This window comes from Pleurodeles waltl, chromosome 12 (genome assembly GCF_031143425.1).
Source record: "Pleurodeles waltl isolate 20211129_DDA chromosome 12, aPleWal1.hap1.20221129, whole genome shotgun sequence".
Lineage (NCBI taxonomy): Eukaryota > Metazoa > Chordata > Amphibia > Caudata > Salamandridae > Pleurodeles > Pleurodeles waltl.
In genome coordinates, this window is record NC_090451.1 from 203,135,656 (window position 1) to 203,155,864 (window position 20,209).

At 42.2% G+C, this 20,209-nt stretch overlaps 1 protein-coding gene across 4 annotated transcripts in view; it reads right to left on the minus strand.

The window, feature by feature from the left end:
* RNF166 (ring finger protein 166) overlaps window positions 1-19,883 on the minus strand; it is a 55,338-nt gene extending 35,455 nt beyond the window's left edge. Inside the window, exons 1-4 of one of the 4 annotated variants that reach the window (XM_069217171.1) lie at window positions 19,672-19,807; window positions 10,434-10,606; window positions 9,935-10,005; window positions 4,054-4,210 (exon numbers count right to left, since the gene is read on the minus strand). In XM_069217171.1, coding sequence (XP_069073272.1) covers window positions 4,054-4,210; window positions 9,935-10,005; window positions 10,434-10,541 — 336 coding nt within the window. In that variant the 5' untranslated portion in view covers window positions 10,542-10,606; window positions 19,672-19,807. Of the gene's footprint in view, window positions 1-4,053; window positions 4,211-9,934; window positions 10,006-10,433; window positions 10,607-19,671 lie in introns of those variants that run through there. The other 3 variants (XM_069217173.1, XM_069217172.1, XM_069217174.1) reach the window with 3 other exon arrangements.
* Between the last annotated feature and the right edge of the window lie 326 nt (window positions 19,884-20,209).

Sequence of the window (20,209 nt, forward strand, 5' to 3'; positions counted from 1 at the left end):
AAAGAGGATCAATAGACCTTTCTGTACAATAATATACCAAGTGTTTCCAAAAGCAGGCATATACCGTTTTAGGGCAGGGACGCCTGGATGCCAAAATAACTTTACAGACTTTTAAGAGGAAGTTCAAAGGCAATCAACTGCAGCCGCTCAATGTCCATGCATAAAGGCGCAGAGTTGATAGGTTCCGGTGGAGAACTCCCCTGCTGCTGCGACTGAAGATCCTCCCAAAGGCGCAGCCTGATCGGAGGATCAGTGCTCATTTTCAGAAGCTCAGGATACCAGACTCTCCATGCCCAATCCGGAGCCACTAGGATTACTTGGGACCGGGCATTCTTGATCTTCTTGAGAATGCTGGGCAGAAGTGGTATGGGCGGAAAAAACATACAGGAGGCCTGAACGCCACTAGCGATGAAAAGCATCGCCGAGCGATTGCCGCCTTGGAAAATCCAACCTGCAATACTGCTGACATTGCTCGTTCTCTGCGGAGGTGAAGAGGTCTAACCAAGACTCTCCCCACTGCTGAAAGAATCCTTGCGCCACCTCTGGGTGGAGATACCATTTGTGATCTTCTAGGCATCGACAGCTGAGTTTGTCTGCTCTGGCATTCAGAGAACCTGCCAGGTGTTGAACCACCAGGGTTATGCCCTGCTGTTCCAGCCATGTCCAGAGACGCAGAGCATTTTGACAAAGGGTCCATGACCCCACACCACCTTGCTTGTTGCAGTACCACACTGCGGTGGTGTTGTCCATGAACACCTGCACTATCTTCGTTTTTACAACAGGAAGAAGTGCTTTCAGTGCCAGTCGGATCACCCGGAGCTCCAGTAAGTTGATATGGAGTCTGGATTCTGCCAGAGACCTCTGATCTCTATCTCTCCCAGATGGCTGACCCATCCCAGAAGAGACACATCTTTCACTACTGTGAGATCTGGCTGGGGAAGGGAGAGGAGTCTGCCTCTGACCCAATCGCAGTTCACTAACCACCATTGCAGGTCTTTTGCAGTTCCCTCCGAAATCTTAACTGTGTCAGTAAGATTCCCCTGACGCTGCACCCACTGAAGCTTCAGGTCCCACTGCAGATCCCTTGTACACCATCTGGCATGCTTGACTAACAGGATGCAGGAGGCCATGAGTCCCAACAGCCTCAGAGTCTGACTCACTGAAATCCAGGATAGAGTCTGAAATATCGGTATCATAACCTGAATATCCTGGACTCGCTGCTAGAGAGGATAAGACTGTAACAGCACTGTGTCCAGAACAGCTCAGATGAAAGGGGGCTTCAGAGAGGGAGTCAGGTGTGACTACGGAACATTTATATTGGACCCCAGTGTAGGAAGCTGGCTCTGTATATACTATATCAAAGTGAACTATGGTGTGCACGGAGTCCAGGGGTTCCCAGAGGCTTAACAGAGGCTAAAGTAGATAATATTAATGCTCTCTTTTGTGGTAGTGTGGTCGAGCAGTTAGGCTTATCAGAGGGTAGTGCAAAGCATTTGTTGCACACACACAGACAATAGAAGAAGCACACACTCAATGACTTAACTCTAGACCAATGTTTTTTATATAGCAAAAATATATTTTCCTAAATTTATTTTTAGAACCACAAGATTCAAGTTGAAGGTAATTACTTCAACAGATTTTTATTTCACACATGTATCAATAGTACTTTGTTTGAAATTGATAAGTTATACAGTTTTTGAAATATTGGCAATAACCAGCTTTAAAAGTTGACACGGTGCAATTTTCAGAAACAGTTCCTTGGGAAGAAGAAAAGTTAGATTGATTTGCAGGTATGTACAAAACTTAAAGTTCCAGTCTCTGGGTTTTAGTAAGTCCACAGGTCAGGGTTCAAGGTAACCCCAAACACCCACCACCAGCAACACGGGGTCAGCCGGGTGCAGAGGTCAAATTTGAGGCAAATTTAACATGGGATCCTATGGAGACTGGTGGGCACTCTGTTTAAGATCAGCAGGCAGGTAAGTACCTTTGGAGGGCAGCCCACGGGGTTTAGAGGAGCACTCGGGGGCCACAAGTAGGCACCAGATATACACCATCAGTGGTACTGGGGCGGCCGGGTGCAGGGTGCAAACAAAACATGGGGTCTCCAATGATTCTCTATGAGTGGACCCCGGGGGTCACTCAGATGCTGCAGACGAGGTCCAGAGGGTCGACTCGGGCAAACCACAGGCTGCACAGGGAGGAAGGCTGCCTGCTGAACCTAGCTGCAATGGAGGTTGGGTTCTCCAAGACCTGGGGGCTGCGGGTGCAGTGTTCTTTAGGCGTCTGATATCTTCGTTCGGAGCTTTGCAGTCAGGTGCTTCCTTGGGATTCCCTCTACAGGTGTCGTTGTCGTGGAGGGGTGGAGAGGACAGCCCAGGGTGGGCACTTCCTCAGAAATGCCTGGGGAATCTTCTCTAGTTGGTTGGTCCACATGGACACGGGCCGTGGACGTCGGGTGCAGAGTGGCCAGGACTCACGCATTTGGAGTGAGGCTGGAGTCCTTGGTTGTTGTTTCTTCTTGGACAGGGTCACTGTACACAGCAGTTCTTGGTCCTTTCAAGGTGCAGGGCAGTCCTCTGGAGCTTGGCAAAGGTCAATGGTCCCGCTGGATACGTTGCTGTTCTTGTGCAGCTTTTTTGAAGCAGGAAACAGGCCGGTAGGGCTGGGGCCAAATCAGTTGTCTTCCTTCTTCGCTGCTGGGGTTTCAGCTCTGCAGTGCTTCTTCTTGTCAGGTCGCCAGGAATATGGTAAGCGGGGTTCAGGGAGGTCTTTAAATCCTAGATTTAGGGGAGTTTCAAGGGTAGGGGCAGTACCCAATGGCTACAGTCCGAGGGTGGCTACACCCTTCTTGTGTCCACTCCCTTTGGAGGAGGGGGCACAAACCTAACCTCTTGGTCCCGGTCTTCCAAACCAAGATGGAGAATTATGCAGGGAGGGGGTCACCTCAGCTCTGGACATCTTAGAGGAGTTCCTAGCTGGGGTGATCACTCTTCCCTGTTTTCCCTCATTTCCCCCACCAGACTTGCCACCAAAAGTGGGGCTTTGTCTGGGGGGGGGGGGGGGGGAGGTGACAGCAGACGGGAAGGCACCATGGGAAGTGGAGGCCTGGACCACCAAGCTTTCCGGGGTGGGGTGTTGGGTGAGGAAACTAGGGTCAGTAGGAGCTGGTAGATGACGGCGGCCGATTATCCTATTTACAGGAGCCCCGGTGCTGGGTTTGGACCACGTCCCCAGCAGGACATCAGTGAGGGCGGCACCTTTGGAAATCGTTTACCCAAATAAGAACGCAAGCTGCTTGCTCCAGAGTTGGAAATTATTATAGTTTCAACCATATTAATGTGCCTTAATTCTGGGCCAAAGCATGAGTATAATGTGGGAAAGTTGCCATTTTTGTCAGTTATTAAATCTGATAAGAGGGCAAGTGAAGGAAAGTTTTTTCTACTGAACAAGCACTTAAGTTTTCCTCTGGGGTAATGTGTTAGATACTCCTCCTTAATGCTTGCTCCAAAGTAGCGGCACAATTCCATTTAAACTATACCTTTTACCAAAAGGGAGCAATGTTTGTGCAACAGCGAAAAAAACTGAAGACTATGCAGAGCCTATAATACAAATATTAAAAGAAGCACAGAACTAATAAGCATAGAGGCCCTTATCAGCTACAACAATGTACAAATGTATCCAAAGTTCAGGTCTGCCAGTTTCTGTTTTTTTGTTTAGTAGAACTAAAGTGGCGATTATTCCAAAGCCCAACTTGTAGCCATATCCCAAGTCATTTAATGGAGACTTGCCACACTGCCTACTAGAATAAACGCAAGAGGCAGGCAACCCTTAAGGTGTTAGAGAAAGAGGACCATGACTTGATCTTAGGGGATTTCAGGCAACGTGATGAACATGGACAATGCACAACACAGAAAACTAATAAAGTGGTTTTAGATTATTAACATAGTAACATTGTCAAACACTGACATATTTGTGGAAAGAAATATATACACGCCATATTCTGCTGTTACATGAAGAGAAGCTTGCTATGTGTGAAGTATGGCAGAGGGTTACCTTCTTGCTGCAGCCTCTGCAGGGTGACTTGTAAGATGAAAGCTGTTTTTCCACACTTGAGGCCTTTTCCACCTTCTTTGGGTCAAAGGGCATACGACAAAGGGGACACAATGGAGATGGTACTTGCAGACACGGCTGTAAGCACTCGCCACAGAATCTGTTAAAAAAGGTAGATTAAATCTATAAATGCTAGACACTCCAAGAAAGTAAAAGATGAGAAAAAAAGGAAGCCTGGGAAATCTGAAGAACAACAGTTGCCTTACAAAATAACCAAACCACAAATGTCACAGTCACAAAACATATATTTTCCCCAACACTCTAACATTTCGCTTGCATAAGTGAAATAAAAACGGCAAGAGTCCTAACTTTACATACAAAATAAAGTACTTTACTGCACCAACTAATAAATATGGCATAAAAATACATTCAGGGGATACAATGTTTACTAAAGGGATTGTAAAGTGAGGCAATGTTAAACTATTAAGTGGGGAAAACTGGATAGGTACTGGTTCACAGTGTGAGAAGTGAATAGTTTCCAGTTTCATTACCTGTAGGCCAGTCTGTAGACTGTGCATTATATTTTAGTGGCCTTTTCAGGCTAAAGATAATGTCTATAGCCTCACTCAAGCTTGGCAGACCTAAAGCCCATTGTTTTATCTGAAGTGCGACACCAGGACTTCAATTGCATTGTCTCTGCCTTTGATTTCAAGTCTGCGCCTAACTATACATTCTTCAAGGTGCAAGGATCTGTTCCAAAGACACTATGATCCCGCAGAAGAACAATCACAATTCCAGGCCAAAGAAAATCCTCTGCTCAAACAAAAGGGCACAAAATACCTACAGATGCTGTAATAAGGCAACAGGAGAGGAAGCTAAAAGTGGGACTCAGGAGTCTGAAAACTGGTATCCCCCACATAATGAGAAAAGGGGGAAGGGAAGAGGGGAGGGGAGCAGGTTCATGATCCGCGTGTACATGGACCAGTGAGAGTATGCATAATCAGGTTACAACAACCATGCACAGCAGTTTGTTGCACCCTTCTGACTGCACATGTTTCTTGAGTACAATTCAGTTCTCTGCTGTGAACACAACCTACTTCAGTCGTGATCTAGTTGACTCATGGAGTGTCCTTCCATTTTCCATACTTGCTACTACTCTGATTGCTGCCAGATCGAGGAGGGTAGCTGGAAACATCTTGCAGCACGATGAAGGGAACTGGGGAGAAGCACCTTAGTGGCAGGGAGCTCATCACATTTCTGGGCAGTGCCCGCAATGTTTTTAGTTGAAGTTGGCAAGTTCTTCAGTGGTCAGTTTGTTCTTCTAAGCCAGTGGTTCCCAACCTTTTGATTTATGTGGACCCCCATTTTAACATTAATGGAACCCAGGGGCCCCCACTGAATTGTCATTGGAATCCGGGGACCCCGCCTGAGTCATTACTGGTAGCTGGGGACCTAATTTGTCAATATTTTTTCATTTTCTAAGCAGTTGCGGACCCCCTGAGAAGGCTTCGCGACTCCCAGGGGTCCCCAGACCACAGGTTGGGAACCACTGTTCTAAGCAACACCTCCGCCATATAGTAGATGCCTGTCTTTCTTTGAAATGCTCCTCTTGCATGGATAACTCCAGAACTAATCTCTCAACAGGCCAGGCTCACTCATTTATCAAGCAAGATGCATAGCTGCTTCTAACATGGCTGCAGACTTCTTCAGGCCTTGCTCCCTCGCCTCTGGGAGACTGGGTTGCAAGGACCTCAGAATTGGGTCTCAGACGTTTCCCCCAACATACTGTGAGGTTTCACCTACACCAATCAATGAGAAGTGCAGGAACACTGACTGCCAGTCTTTGTCCTTCTCTTATACTCTTGTCTCAGAAATGATTGTGTGTAGTCCACATGTGCTGTTCTGGAACCAGTCAGGTGGTACCTTCACTTAGTGCATCCCATTTTATTTTCAGAACATGGAATGTAGTAGGTGTCACAGTCACATAAGCCATACAGAACTTGACACTGGGGTGGTCGGTAAGCCACTAGCCTATTGTATAGAAGAAGGAAAAAGCCCTGTTCGCTAACTTCCATTAAAATACAGACTGCCACCACTGTCCTGCTCATGTTCACCAACAAGGAGACAACATTTTCTCTTTATAAGGAATAAATGCAGAGACTTGCATTAGTATAATTCAAGCTAGGAGTGCACACTCACAAAACCATCTAGAGGTTTTTTCTGTCCCAACAGGCAGTGATAACGCTTTCCTTTTGTGGTATATGCTTGCAATCAAAAAAACAAAAAAAATAACTGCACCAGCTTGCACAAACCGGAACTACTGGCTTTTCCAATGCTTATCTAAAATTTCCGTTTTACGTACTTAAGTGTCTGTGATGGGCTCCCTCTGTTGTTCTGAGGCAGTGAATGCAGTTTACCAAACATATTAAAATGCAGGCTGAAACAGTATTGTTGGAACAGAGGTAAATGATATCCAGACAAAGCTCCTTTAGTGTATGACATTGTACTTTCCTCAAGATATCCAACTCGGGTAGAAATTTATAATGATTTGGGCTAGTCCTCTTATACTGAAATTGCAAAAATGCAAGGTCTTCAGTTACAAGTTTGCCGCCTGACAGCGTCACCACTTCCTCAAAATAGTGATCAGACCAGGCTCTTCCTCATTATCTTGAGAATGCTGCCAGACTGCTAAAACTCAACACCAAGAACTTTCAGCAAGGCAACTGTTTCCCCTTAGCTAAAATAGGCAGTGGTGTCTCCGTCACTCCAGATACATCTCTAGTATGCTAATGGAACACCTAGTTTCCATAAACTACAAATCTATTGTGAGGAAACTGTGCTCAAAGTAATTTATGCCCAACCCGTGAGACAGAAGTAGCCATCTGTAAGATACTTTCATCTTAGGATCAATGTCAATGTCACTTTAAAGCAAGCCTTGGTCACCCTTAAATTTGAGTTCACTTCAACACAGACAAAACACCGAATCCTCCTCAACTGGATCAGCTCCCACCTCAATGAAAACCCAAGCCCTTCATCCTTCCTCAGAGTTCCAGACAGTGGTACACGTCTAAGTGCTTTCACTTGGACAGCCGCAATGCACTAATTGCTGGACCGTCAAAATCTACTCTTAGTCTTAGCAAACCATTTTAGCATGCAGCAGCTCTATTAGTATGAGGAGCAAGAAATAAGACTACATTACTCCCATGCTAAAATCCCTTTGCTGTATTTCTTTGCAGGCAAACATTAACTTTAAAATGGCCAGTATTATGTGCAAATCTCCAGCTCTGGATAACCTATCCACCTAAAAGACAAACATGTTTTAGATTTTTGGAAAAACAAGCAAAGAAAAAAAAAACACTTTAATGATTCTTCTCCTGACAGCCTCTTTTTTGTAGATATTTGGAGAGGGTGTGGACACATCGCAGACGAAAGCAGTGTAAAGTTGTTAGGGGTGCACATAAGCTCTTTTTTCAGAGTAATGGAACTAAATAGGAGTTTGTCGACCGATACAATTTGACCTGATAAGGTTTTCTTTTTCTAGTTTTCTCTTCTGTATACTAACTGTTCAAGTTAAAATGGTGCTTCAATGCTATTACAAAAGATGTATATGCTGCTCTACCTACAATACAAGCAACCTGTCATAATTTCTTAACTGTGTGATTACAGAAATACTTGTGAAATGTCCTGCTTCTGGCCTCTGATGGTTAAACGATTGACATTGACAACTATATGACAAATATGCGGAGATGTGAATGTATACGGCTGCTGCAGGTTAATATGTCGCACCATGCAAATGTTAATAAAAATGTATTTTTTAAAACATTCAAGAAGTGAATCAAACATTTACACAAATCTTTAAACAAGACCAAGGAAGGGCATTTCCAATGTATCCCTTCAATACATAAGGTACTGCAAGCATGAACAAGAGAAAGTATCTCTGGACATTCTGTAATGTCATTCGAGGACATACAGAATATTTGGGGGTATGTTAGTGGGGAGGGGGCAGAGAGGCTTAGGCTTTTAGCCAGATAACCCAGCAGTGTTGAAATGGTATGTTAGTGTTATCTTAATAGAGGAATCTATTGACACTTGATATAAAAAAAATGCACTCACTCCCACATAACTGAAGATTTCCATCTTATCATTGTATACCTGCATGATGTAGTGCAAGTCATCGAAATGGTTATTTTTGAGAGCCGGTTAGGATCGTACTCAAAGGCACAGAAATAAAGGTAGCTCTTCATGTACGCTTGTGAGCGTGACAAAGCCTACATCATTTTAGCTTGCGGTGCGCCGAGACAGTCTTGGAGTGTTTAGGGAATCTATGGTCATCCCTACCAAAGCAAAGTCTGGCTGGAGGCCAAAAGACTGGCCAATTTTCTGCAGCTCTGCCTGCTCACCTGCCTGACAAGAAACTGCTGCTTGGAGCGTTTGGCTCGGCAATCCTCAAATTTACATTCACTTCTGTCATGCACTTGGAGTTGTCTGACAACTGCATGCAACCCACTCAAAGCCTGGGCTGTGTTGCCTTTGTCTTATACATTTCTAAGACCAGCTGGTGCCACCTCGCACCCCTATTTTGTGGTGAAACCCATAGAACATGAGTGTTAATCTGTTTGGCCAGAGTTGTGGATTTTAAATAGGTAGGGCTAGAAAAATCCACTTGACCACTCGCACTGGCGAGTCTAATTTGATCAGGTTGAGCTATTTTTAATACTTACTCGTCCCTTCTGGCGAGTTGACACTGAACAGGTGTTCTGTTCAGTTGAAAAGTAGAGGGGCAATAAAAGATTATTTAAATCTTGTTCTTATGTCACATTTGCTATTTGTTCACAGACAGGGGTCAAAAGTAAGTTTTTATTTCAATTAATTTTCCTTCTGACTACAGAGTGCCAGGACTTTGCAAGGTGAACTGTGTGACTACTTAGAATATAACATAAAAGGATATAGGGCTTTTTCCTAACACACAACATTCAAATGACTGAGTCAACTGTGCAAACATTTCAAAATAAAATATATTTCAGTATTTGTGAAAGCCCTTTTTTATATTTCTGTGTGATGAAAAAATATTTTAATAGGATGAAAACAAATCAGAATACTTTATATGTTGATGTGCAAAGGATATGTTTTCTGAAACCCAATTTTCACAGATTGTTAATACACTATATAGTTTTATCAGTAAAGCTGCAAGTTAGTGGAGAGGTTTTTGGACATTTCTTGGAAAGTTACTGTGTCACGGTATAGTAATATATTTGCATTGCAGAGATACAACAACTTGTAAGAAACATTTCCAATGGCTCTTGGTGCTCACACTTGTGTGCAAATAATTAGTAAAGATGTCTGTGAATATAGCACAATAGACAGCTTTCCCAAACAAAGAAAGCTTCTAGATACAATTGAAAACATTCAATGTGTTGCTCCTTCGAAAGAGTAAAAAGGACTGGCTATATTTTAAGCGATGGTAAAATAAATGTAAAATGGGCAAATCTGAGGTTTATTGAATTGCAATATGTTTTTTAATTTTTATGAATTTGAAACTAAAGTCTGCATATACATACATGATGTGTAGTGTGGATGAATAATCTATGTATGAACACTTCTTAAGTTTAAGGGCAACAATTAAAAAACTAAATGATTGAGAACAATGACTCATTCAGCTCTCTACCAGCACAATCTTTTTAAAATCCTTCTACAGTGATAACACACTGTACTTTGCAGTTCTTCACTTTACCCTAGTTCCTGTGGCCTACAGGGTATTCCCTATAAAACCTACCACAACTCTACTAAAGCACATTTCTACATGCTGTCATGATTTTGCAGTATACTAATAAAGGGAGGGAAAGCATTACCAAAGTTTCAGACAACATTACAACAGTAGGCATACCCCTTTCCTTCTTGATTTAAAATGCAGAATGAGAAGACGTCTCGCCTCATGAAGCAACCTGCAAGATGGAACTGCAATGGGAAAAAGGGGATCTGTCACATGTATTGCCTATGCAATCAATCAGAAAACCAGAATAACCATGTTGTACACGTTGTAGCCTCTTCTTAAGGCAGAGTGGCATTCTCAATAAAAGGCTTTCCTGAAAGTAACTGGTAGGACACCACAGCAGTAGCTATGGCTTTACCTTAAGGAAAAAGGCACACACATATCACAAGTTCACACTTGTGGTTAAGGAAAACCTTTGATTCATAACAGTGCAAGAAGTATTTTGCTCACCAGCTTAGTTTAGAAAAAAAATAAATGCTGCCTGTGTGAGACGTGGCCATACGACCATGGGAATATGGAAGTGGGTGGCTGTGTGTCACCAGAACAGGTATTTCCTGCCAGCAAACAGCTGTGTGCTGCACTAAAAGGACACGTCTTGATTAAAAGCATTCACCTGTTCATTACCGATATCTAGCTGCAAATCATCTTGCAAGTTACAAGATTCCATTGATCTGTGTGTCCCTGAAGAAGCATGTGGACTGGTCGACTTTGTGCCAATCATGCTCCGCTTGTTGTTCTAAGTCACATATTTCTGGATGGAAGGAAAATTCTCATACTTCAATGGTCCTAAAAAACGAGATAATTAAAGGAAATTAGTCGGAGTGGACCACTTGATGTGCCTAAGGACCAGGCAGAAAATACAACTGGAGTACAATTGGTTAAATAAATAAATAAAAGTTTGCTTTGAATTAACTTTTGTTCAGGAAACAAATAACACCAGAGTCAAACGAAAACCAACCACTAACTTAGGATGTTGAGAAGGATCATACCTGCTTCTCAACTAGACCACAGAATTGAACTCAAGATCCCAGGTCCTTTTTTAATTGAACTACTGAAAAACTGTCTACATCAGTGCACAAAAAGGCCTTACAAAAATGCCAAAGAATTCAAAAACAAACTTCAAGGCACACCAAAGCCTGAGCAAAAAGGACATTCCTAACAAGCATTTGCAATGTAATGGGTCTCACATTTGCTCGACTTAGAGCTATTAGCGTTGTAGAGTCCTAACCAGACTTTTATTGCCATATGAAATGAAAATGAGAAGTAATACAGTTTTACATAAGTGACATGATTTAAAGCACCACACCATGAGCATGAAGGAGCACACAAAATGAAACAGAAGTTCGCTTGCAGTCAAACGTATTGGCAAATGTGCAGTGAGATTGTGCTGCGTAGGAAATAAAAAGAAAAAAAGAAAAAAGGAGTCCAGAAACCATGCTGAAAACATGGAGCCTCGTACGTTTTCAGTAGTTGGCCAGTGCAGACGCTGCTGAATTGTGCCCCAGTGTCTGAAAATGACACCAGGACAATTTCAACATGTTTCACTGGGTTGGCCAGATCCTACTTCCGGCCCAGAAATAACTTCTGATTCAGAGCAATCCCTCTAATTTCCCGTTCTAGTCCAGACCCATGTGAAGTTAGTATATATTTGGCTAGTTTTTGCAGGACTAACTGTGCGAGTCATCTGACCTTCGGCCTAAAACAAGTTGATTTGTGTCTCACAGGAACCTGTAGTGCCCAAGTTGGTACATCCTTCTCTGTGCGTTGGTAGGAGGCTGTGAAAATTGCTAGTGGCCCTGTATAGTTATTCCTTGGCAGAGCCAACAGTTATCTTATTAGCAGAGTGGCATTATCTTCTTTATCGTTATAAGATTAGATCCATTGTTCTGAGCACCCTGCCACCTGCCTGTGGGGTCTAAACTCAGCAGCAATCTGCCCTCAGAAGCAGTCTTGTAAAAAACAGTGACAGCAGGCGAGAACCCATACCAGGAGGGTATGAAGCATAGGAACTCAGTTTGGGTGGGCTGTGACCAAGCAATGCACATGGGTCACTGGATCCCGAGTGTGCACACAGCAGCTCTCACTCACAGTCTGACACTCGACTTTGTGACCAAGGGCGAGCCCCATGGGCTCGAACATTTCACCCCTTCCTCACATTCCCAGCCTTATTATAGGCTTGAACAAGACTACACAGCCCACGTGCAGTGATTGCCCCCCTGCCCCCGATGTCTGAACCTAGTGTTACCTTTGAAAGGAACATGGCCACGTGTACGTGCTGCACCACAGTTGACACAGCTGAGGATGCGCCGGGCACGGGCCCCATCCCTCAGGGCTTCTTGCCCCCCAGTGAGCACAGACTGGAACCAACGTGTGCAAGGAAGCAGCAATAGGGGGAGCAAGTGGGTTGGTTGAAATTATAGCACTGAAGAACATGCAGTGGCAGGGAAGGATGGCACCAATGACAGGAAGGAGAGGGTGCGAACGAGAAGGCAACAGACGGCCAGAGAGGGCCAACAAAAAGCAGTGCAAGGAAACTCCCTTTCAAAACAAACAGAGGTGCAGGAAGGACAGCAGCAATGATGGGCGGGAGGTGCGAGCGAGGATACAACAGATGACCAACAAAAAGGATCAAAGAGTGAAATCCGCTAGGAGGGAACAAAGCACTCAAAGGTGAGACAGATGTACACTATTCACCAACCAGAACAAAGGAATTTCGAAAGGCAGATCAAACAACCAACCAAAACGCTGGCTGTGTTGAAAGCCCATAGACTAAGTACAACATGTCTCGAAAAGAGAGCGCAAGCGCTGACTAGGCGAGACCTAAAAAGTACCTTCTAGCCTTGTACAAAAAAAGTTGGATCTTAACACCATCACAGTTAAAAGAAAAACATATGAGAGTTACACATTTGTACTTTTATTACCAAATTGGAAAAATGCGTACAACGATTCATGTTCTGAACACTTTTCTAGGAAAAAAACAAACCTTGTATTATTTGAAGAGACTATCACATAAACAATGTTTATTTTATAAAAGTCAAATAACTGGCAAAAGTATGGACCACGTGACTACAGCATGGTCAAACAATGTAATTAACATAATTTTCCAGCAACAATTAATACATGACTGAAAGTGGTCTGCTCTTCGAAAAACAAATTTCTGAGGGATCAAGTAAGACAGTGAACCCTTGGATTTTTGGGGGATTAGCCACAAAATAGAAATACTTCATATGAATTAATTATTCAGCTTATCTACAGTAAAAACATCTTTGTTTAGATAAGTGAAAAAGTAGCTAGAACATTTTACTCTGGAAACATTCTATTCAGTGTATCAATGCTAGAGTGAGAGGTAGATGGCACTAATGGTACTCTTTGAGGTCTATTGTTTTTCATAAACTACTTTGAGGCACATATGTGTTAGTGTTTAAGTTTTAGAAACTCTCAAAAGTGCCACAAGATTTCCCTAAAGAAGTGATAACTGTATTCCTGAAATACTTTGGAAACCATAAACACCTTATGTAATGCTCTAAAAATTACAATATTAATAGAAATTAAGACATAATTTAGGAGTACATGAACTGGATTTTATTAGAGTGCTCAGAAACACTTCAGAGACAAACATACTGTTGCTTCCGCCTTAGTGTGAAAAACACACACCACTGACATACCTACACTCCCAAAACATAGTAAAAGAGAATACTTTCACAGCAACACAAAAAAAGATTTCTGCATTAACAGCGCTTAAAAGTGAGCTTGTCAATGTGTAATGCTACTCTCATGCTGAGATTGATAAGTTGTATCAACAGTTATATACCTAAAAACTATCCAAACTTCAAAACCGACATCATAAATACAAAGACAACACAAACACACCATATACAGCAATAAAACGGCCCCATGTATGCTGCTACGAGAGACACAATCTAGAGCCACGAGCAAGTTGGGAATGAATTAAAGGCAGCTATGGATCAGAACAGAGTCCAAGTAAAGCAGCCACAGATATCCCACTAAGCAAAACAACAAGACGATTTTTGTGAAATTACAGGCCCACAAAGCTCAATTGCTGAAGAATGCATTACTTCATTGGTAGAGACAATTTGCCCCGTTTAGCAATCAAACGCCAGATTGAGTTATAAAGCACTATACATAAAAAACATAATAGGTACCATGTTTAAACAGTATTGTGCTGTTTGCACAGGGTAACCTATGTGCCTGTATCCATCTGCAGGGGACAGTGTGCCTATATTATCTATTACAGCCTCAAAGACCCTATTGACTCTGGTTGCCTATTCATGCAACCCATATTTAGCAAGTATGAATTTTAGACTATCCGGGACTGGTTATTTTTCTACATTTGCATAAAAATGTGCCTTTAAAACATACTACCCGTGACCCAATCATACAGTCGTAAGATTTATACATGTAATAGAATGTAATGTAATGTGACATGGTTTATGTACAGCAGATGTTCAACAACTACTAGGTCTCTTAGCACTTTGGTGCAGAGTTTATGTGCAGCTGCCAGTTTGCCCAAAGGAGACGGGACTTTGCTGGGGAAGGGGAATGTCTGTGGACTGTAGATAGAAATAGATGTCTGTAGTAAATATAGGGAATGGGTGTAGGGGTTTCCAAATGGATAAGGACCACAGTAGAGTGGGTCTCTGGGAACCCATAAATTTGGGATCAAGGTCTGACATAGGAAAGGGGGTGGAGTAATGAAGGGTGGTACTTGAAAAGCAGAGCCTGACAGTCAATCTATACATTTAAAGAAGAAAAAAAAACTTCTGCCAAGAAATTAGCAACAAGGACATATGTGATTGTAAATCTATTTTAGATTACTTAATTGGTCACAAGATGGCTGCATTTTAAAATATCTTACAGGGTTAAGTATGTTGCTGCAGACATCTTAACATGCCCAGCAATTTTGAAGGAATTATAATTGCATTAACATAACACTGGTGGCTGACACAGTACTCAGAGAGTTCTGTATTTTGTCCAGTCACATACAAAATCACAGATTTGTATTTTACTTAGAGAGATAAGTGGGCTACTGCTTTTGACATATGAGATAATTGTGTTTGACATATGATATCACTGTGTTATTTCCAGTTCATAAATTGCAAGCCTTCCAATATAGCACAATGAGCTATTTGTAGACATACAATTCTTACTGTTTTGATCTCAATCTGCTGCTATTCCAAGATTGCAAAGAAGGGTTCCTTTGCGAAGTAATAAGGTCTTGTTAGTACACACAATCCCTACATTACATTTTATATCCAGGCTTTGGGTTTCCCTTGACCATTCACTCTTAACATATAATGTCTGCAAGTATGGATGATATGTGATTCCTATAACTTATAACCCTCATTGTCTTATGCAACGTTTACTGTACATTGATTTACACACTTGCATAATTTACTGTGTCTCTATGCGTGAAGTAAAGCACTATGACACCAAACAAAGGGATGAGTAGCGCTATAAAAGATTTAAAATAATTAAATTAAAAAAATAAGTAGGTGCCATGTAAGTCAATAAAATGTGTAATTCTTCATACAGAGAAATCTTGCATACTTAAAGTGCAAGCATATCTCTTACAAGCAAGTTAAACAAAATTAATAACCTGCCTCCAATAGTTTCTCTTAAGTATTTGTGAAGTGGTAACAAACGCTGCACCTTTGATTGCTTGGATTGCATTGGCATCCAGGTGTTAGGCCCCAGATTCTTTAACAAAAGCAGGGCTGATGACCCCTTAAATCAGACCTTTGCTTGAGGCCTGACTGAATGGTAAAATAAGTATGTCCCCTCGCAGCCTGAAGGTTGCTGCTCCCATTGGAATGCAGACAACATGCAGACGCTGCTGAATTGTGCCCCAGTGTCTGAAAATGACACCAGGACAATTTCAGCATGTTTCACTGGGTTGGCCAGATCCCACATCCGGCCCAGAAATAACTGCCAGAACCAGGATTCAGAGCAATCCCTCTAATTTCCCGTTCTAGTCCAGACCCATGTGAAGTTAGTATATATTTGGCTAGTTTTTGCAGGATTAACTGTGCGAGTCATCTGACCTTCGACCTAAAACACGTTGCTTTGTGTCTCACAGGAACCTGTAGTGCCCAAGTTGGTAGGTACATCCTTCTCTGTGCGTTGGTAGGAGGCTGTGAAAGTTGCTAGTGGCCCTGTATAGTTATTCTTTGGCAGAGCCAACAGTTATCTTATTAGTAGAGTGGCATTATCTTCTTTATCGTTATAAGATTAGATCCATTGTCTACCTCACATACAGTTCTCCAACCCATCCTCGGTTCTGAATAGTATTCTACCTGGACAATGTCCACCAGCTCCCATGTTTCACAGTACCCCCATTCTCTCATGTTTCCCAAACACTGGTTCTCACCATGCCATCCCTTTTTCAGAGTTCTTAATCGAATTTGGTTTGTTTTCAAGGTTCTCGCTATCATATATTTCAATATTGTTCTTGGTCATCCACCATAATTCGTATTCCTAAGTGGGATCTTTAAGATCATATTGTGATGCCTGCTATGTGTGGTGCCCCCTAGTCAGTAATGTTATGGGTTATTTAGTTCTGAAGTGGTGAGTATGATTACTGTAGTAAGGCGCCTGGCTTCAATTCCCTCTATTTAATGCACTGTTATGAAGGGATGCTGTAGTGTAATGTGATACAGGGTTTTAAGTAATATTTTCGGTAGGGTAGCAATTATTACCACTTGTATCTTGGCTTATCCTCTTCTATTTATGCAGATACTTTTTTTTTTTTAAATCGCATTCTCCTTACCCCATTTGTGAATACCACCAATCTATCTTTCAAAAAGTAAACAGAATTATGTGATGGCAATAATCCATCACAAAATGTTACTGATAATGACGACCCCACATTTTGTTAGTGTGCTAATTGTTAGAAGGTTTAATTTTTTTCCATTTACTCCATTAACGCCAAATGAGGTGGTATTGTTTGTCAAAATTAAATTTAGTCAACAAAAATATAGTTTTTAGACCAACATAGGTAAAAATTTAATATTTTATAGAAAAGTATCATTTTGATGACATAATATTAATAACACATAAAATAATGAAAATAAGTCAACTGTAATTAAAAAGGAGAGGGTTGCTAAGGAAAGTTGAATATTGAAAAAAATTCTCACAAACAGTACAGTTTGCTATCTTTCTCTGCGCACAGCAGGTAGAAAGATAGAGGACAGAAAACATAATGATGCCTTATTCATATTGTGGTTTCTTACATCATACATAAAATCCCTTGGCGCACAACTGAGAATTCTGAAGTTGACATTGCACTTAAAGATCATTCCCTAAACTAACCCTAGGATGATAGAGCATTATGTTTATTAAAGAGAGACCCAAGCACTTTGTTGATGTGCCAACTAACTATCACAGAAAATAAGGCAAGCCCACAGAAGAGAGGTGAAATACAGTTTGGAATTTGGGGATACTTGAGAAATCCTAGAGCACAGGGCGCATTTCTGAGGGTCTAAAACTTGATGGATAAACTATGAGAATGTAGTTCATTGTTATCAATGCTAGAGCACACCCCACTTAGAGGGCCAGTTAGACAAGCTGGTCCAAGCCGTATTCAACTAATTTGACACAAATGTATCAAACAAGACGTTTGCACTGCACCATTGAGGCAAAAGCCAATGATAAGTCCAAGTTTAGCAAAGAAGGACTTTGATAAATTTTGGGTCGGGATCTTTGCAATGAATGTCTGAGGAAATATAGAATGCCCAAGGTGTCCTTGGTCTAGATATTTTAATTCCTTCACCAAGTATCATTCAAACCTCCTGTACCAGGGTCTAACACAACCAACAGCAAAACCTACTTTCCTTTCAAATGTGTCACAAATCTCTCCATTTAAAATGTTCTGAAGAAAAACGCCTTGGCCAGTAAACGCAACAACCTGCCCTGAGCACGTGACTTAAGTACTAATCATGTTCCTGTCCCCTTGGCATTTTCTGTAGTTTCTACGTAAAGCCAGTTATTTCGCCTGTTCTTGTCCCTTCATCTGACACTTTAAAGATCAGCCCTTTCAACCATTTACCTAAACACGTTCTTTCAACAATGTCCCAGGCGTTTTCTGTATAACTGTAACGCTTTACCAATCTCCTTTACCTTTTTCAAAGTTCCACCTTTTTTACCTACCCCCAAACATTCCACTGTGCCCCACCAATGTATCTGTCATCAAACTCCTCCCTTTTACATGTTTTTTTAACCGAAAACCATAAACCTCTTGCCTGGCCCCACACCTTTTTCGGTCCTTTAAAAAAAAAAAAAAAAAGCTTAGATTTTGATGTAGCATTAAATATTGCATGTTACCTTTTTCTAAGAGCAGTAAGGAAATGCTATAATTTCAGTCTGGCGCCCTCTTTTTGGTTGTCTGTCCTCATACTATGATTTTATGTTATGCTAGGAATTTATAAGTGTGCAAGTACCTAAAAGGTGTCCTGCCACTGAGAGGCTAACAACTACCCACATACTCAGTTACTGGACCCAACAAACAGTCAACTCACAGCAAGCAAAACACATCAAGTCGAAAGAAAAAAATACAAGAACTAGGCAAAAAAGAAAGCAATAGAAAGAAGCAAATACCCTCTAAAAAACAAAGCGCAATCGCACTATGTAAACCGCAGCACGATCGAGACGCGTGGAAAATAAAAAGATAAAGTAGTCCGGAAACCATGCTGAAACATTGGAGCCTTGTATGTTTTCAGTAGTTTACCGGTGCTGTGTAGGAGGGCTAAATACTGGAAAAGGCATGACGTATCTATGCCGTTCACGAATGAAAGCACACGGATTTTAAAAGGCAAGTCCACTAACCAATGAAACTGACTGACGTGACAGGGGCGTGGTTAAAAGCCCAAAGAGAGATTACTGCAGAGGAGGGAGCGCTTTGCTCACGCCCCTAAAAAAAAGTATCTATAGAACAAAGATACCTACTCAGGAAATAGATATTGAACCTATTCCTCAAATAGGGTGAGCCAGATTTATATATGGCATGATGAACAATGCATAGAGTTTTAAAAGTAATTATTTTAGCAAGCGGAAGCCAATGTAGCGTACGCAGTGTAGAAGAGGATGAGGGAAGCCACGCGCTAGCTTGGCCACCAGGTTTTGAATGTGCTGGAGCTTGTTCAATGTACCTTGTGAGGCATCCAAAAAAAAGGAGTTACAGTAGTCAAGACAATTAAGGATAGACGCCTGAACCACTATCCGGAGAGCTGAAGGAGGTAGGAGTACAACAGTTTTTCTTAGAACGCTCATTAAGAAAGATGCCAGGTGATATACCTGCTTCACCAACGTCATGCTCTCGTCCAGATGAAAACCAAGGTTTTTAACAGACTGGACAGGGAATGGGGGCTTGGACCAAGTTGGGACCAAATCATACAAACAAAAGGTCTGGCTAAAGCGAAATCCCACACTTTTCAGCCACCCCACGTATTCATACCTGTCCACTTCCTAAATTACTTCACCTTTTGACAGAACTGGAAGACATACTTCCTAAAGCCCCTTTCATTACACTGTCCCTTCAAGTTCACGTTCCTCCAGTGGTTTAGCAAGGGTTGTCATATGTCACAATACAACCTAGGAAACAGGCCAATTTTCCTGTCTAGGTTAATAAAAGACTGCCATAATTTGGATGAATAGGGCCCCTCACAAACTAAGCCCGGCTGCCACTGCATCTGCTAAACCAATAATGATTTCAGCCCCTAGATTTTGCAGGACTGTACAACATTTGCCCAAACCTATTCAAGGCCCCGCCTCTCTGAACGCCTCGCCTATTTTGCCTTTTCAAAGCCCTCCCCTTCCCAAGCCCAATGGGTTCTCACGTGTGGGCACAGCCGTTGATGCAAACGGGTCGCTGGTAGACTTCGAGACAGATGGGGCAGCTGTATTGTGCCTCCACGCTCTCTGGCGCGGCCTGGTGCTGATGCCGGTTCCCGGACACAAAGCTACGGAACATGGCCATCCTCAGGCACAGCTGCAACAGCAGGCCGAGGACAAAACCACAACAAAGCCGTACGTCACTGCTTGCGACGCGCCTCTGTGACGTCTTCAGAGGGCGCAGGACAAACAACAGACGCTAATCACGTAGACATTACAGCTGTAAATGAATTGAACATAGAAATAGGATACACTTCACGGCTCACTGTGTAGTCACAATTGGGGCTGTCAGTGGAATCTTCTTATTCGTGATCATCTTGACATAATCTCTACAGACGCCGTGTTAATTTGTTTTCTTATAGCATCTACTAATCAATCCTGCATGAGAACGTATGAAAACATGCCTGCCTTTATGTTCAATCGGCAGCCTCTCAAAACCGGTACATGATGTGGCACATTTACAGAAATTTGCCGGGACGGATG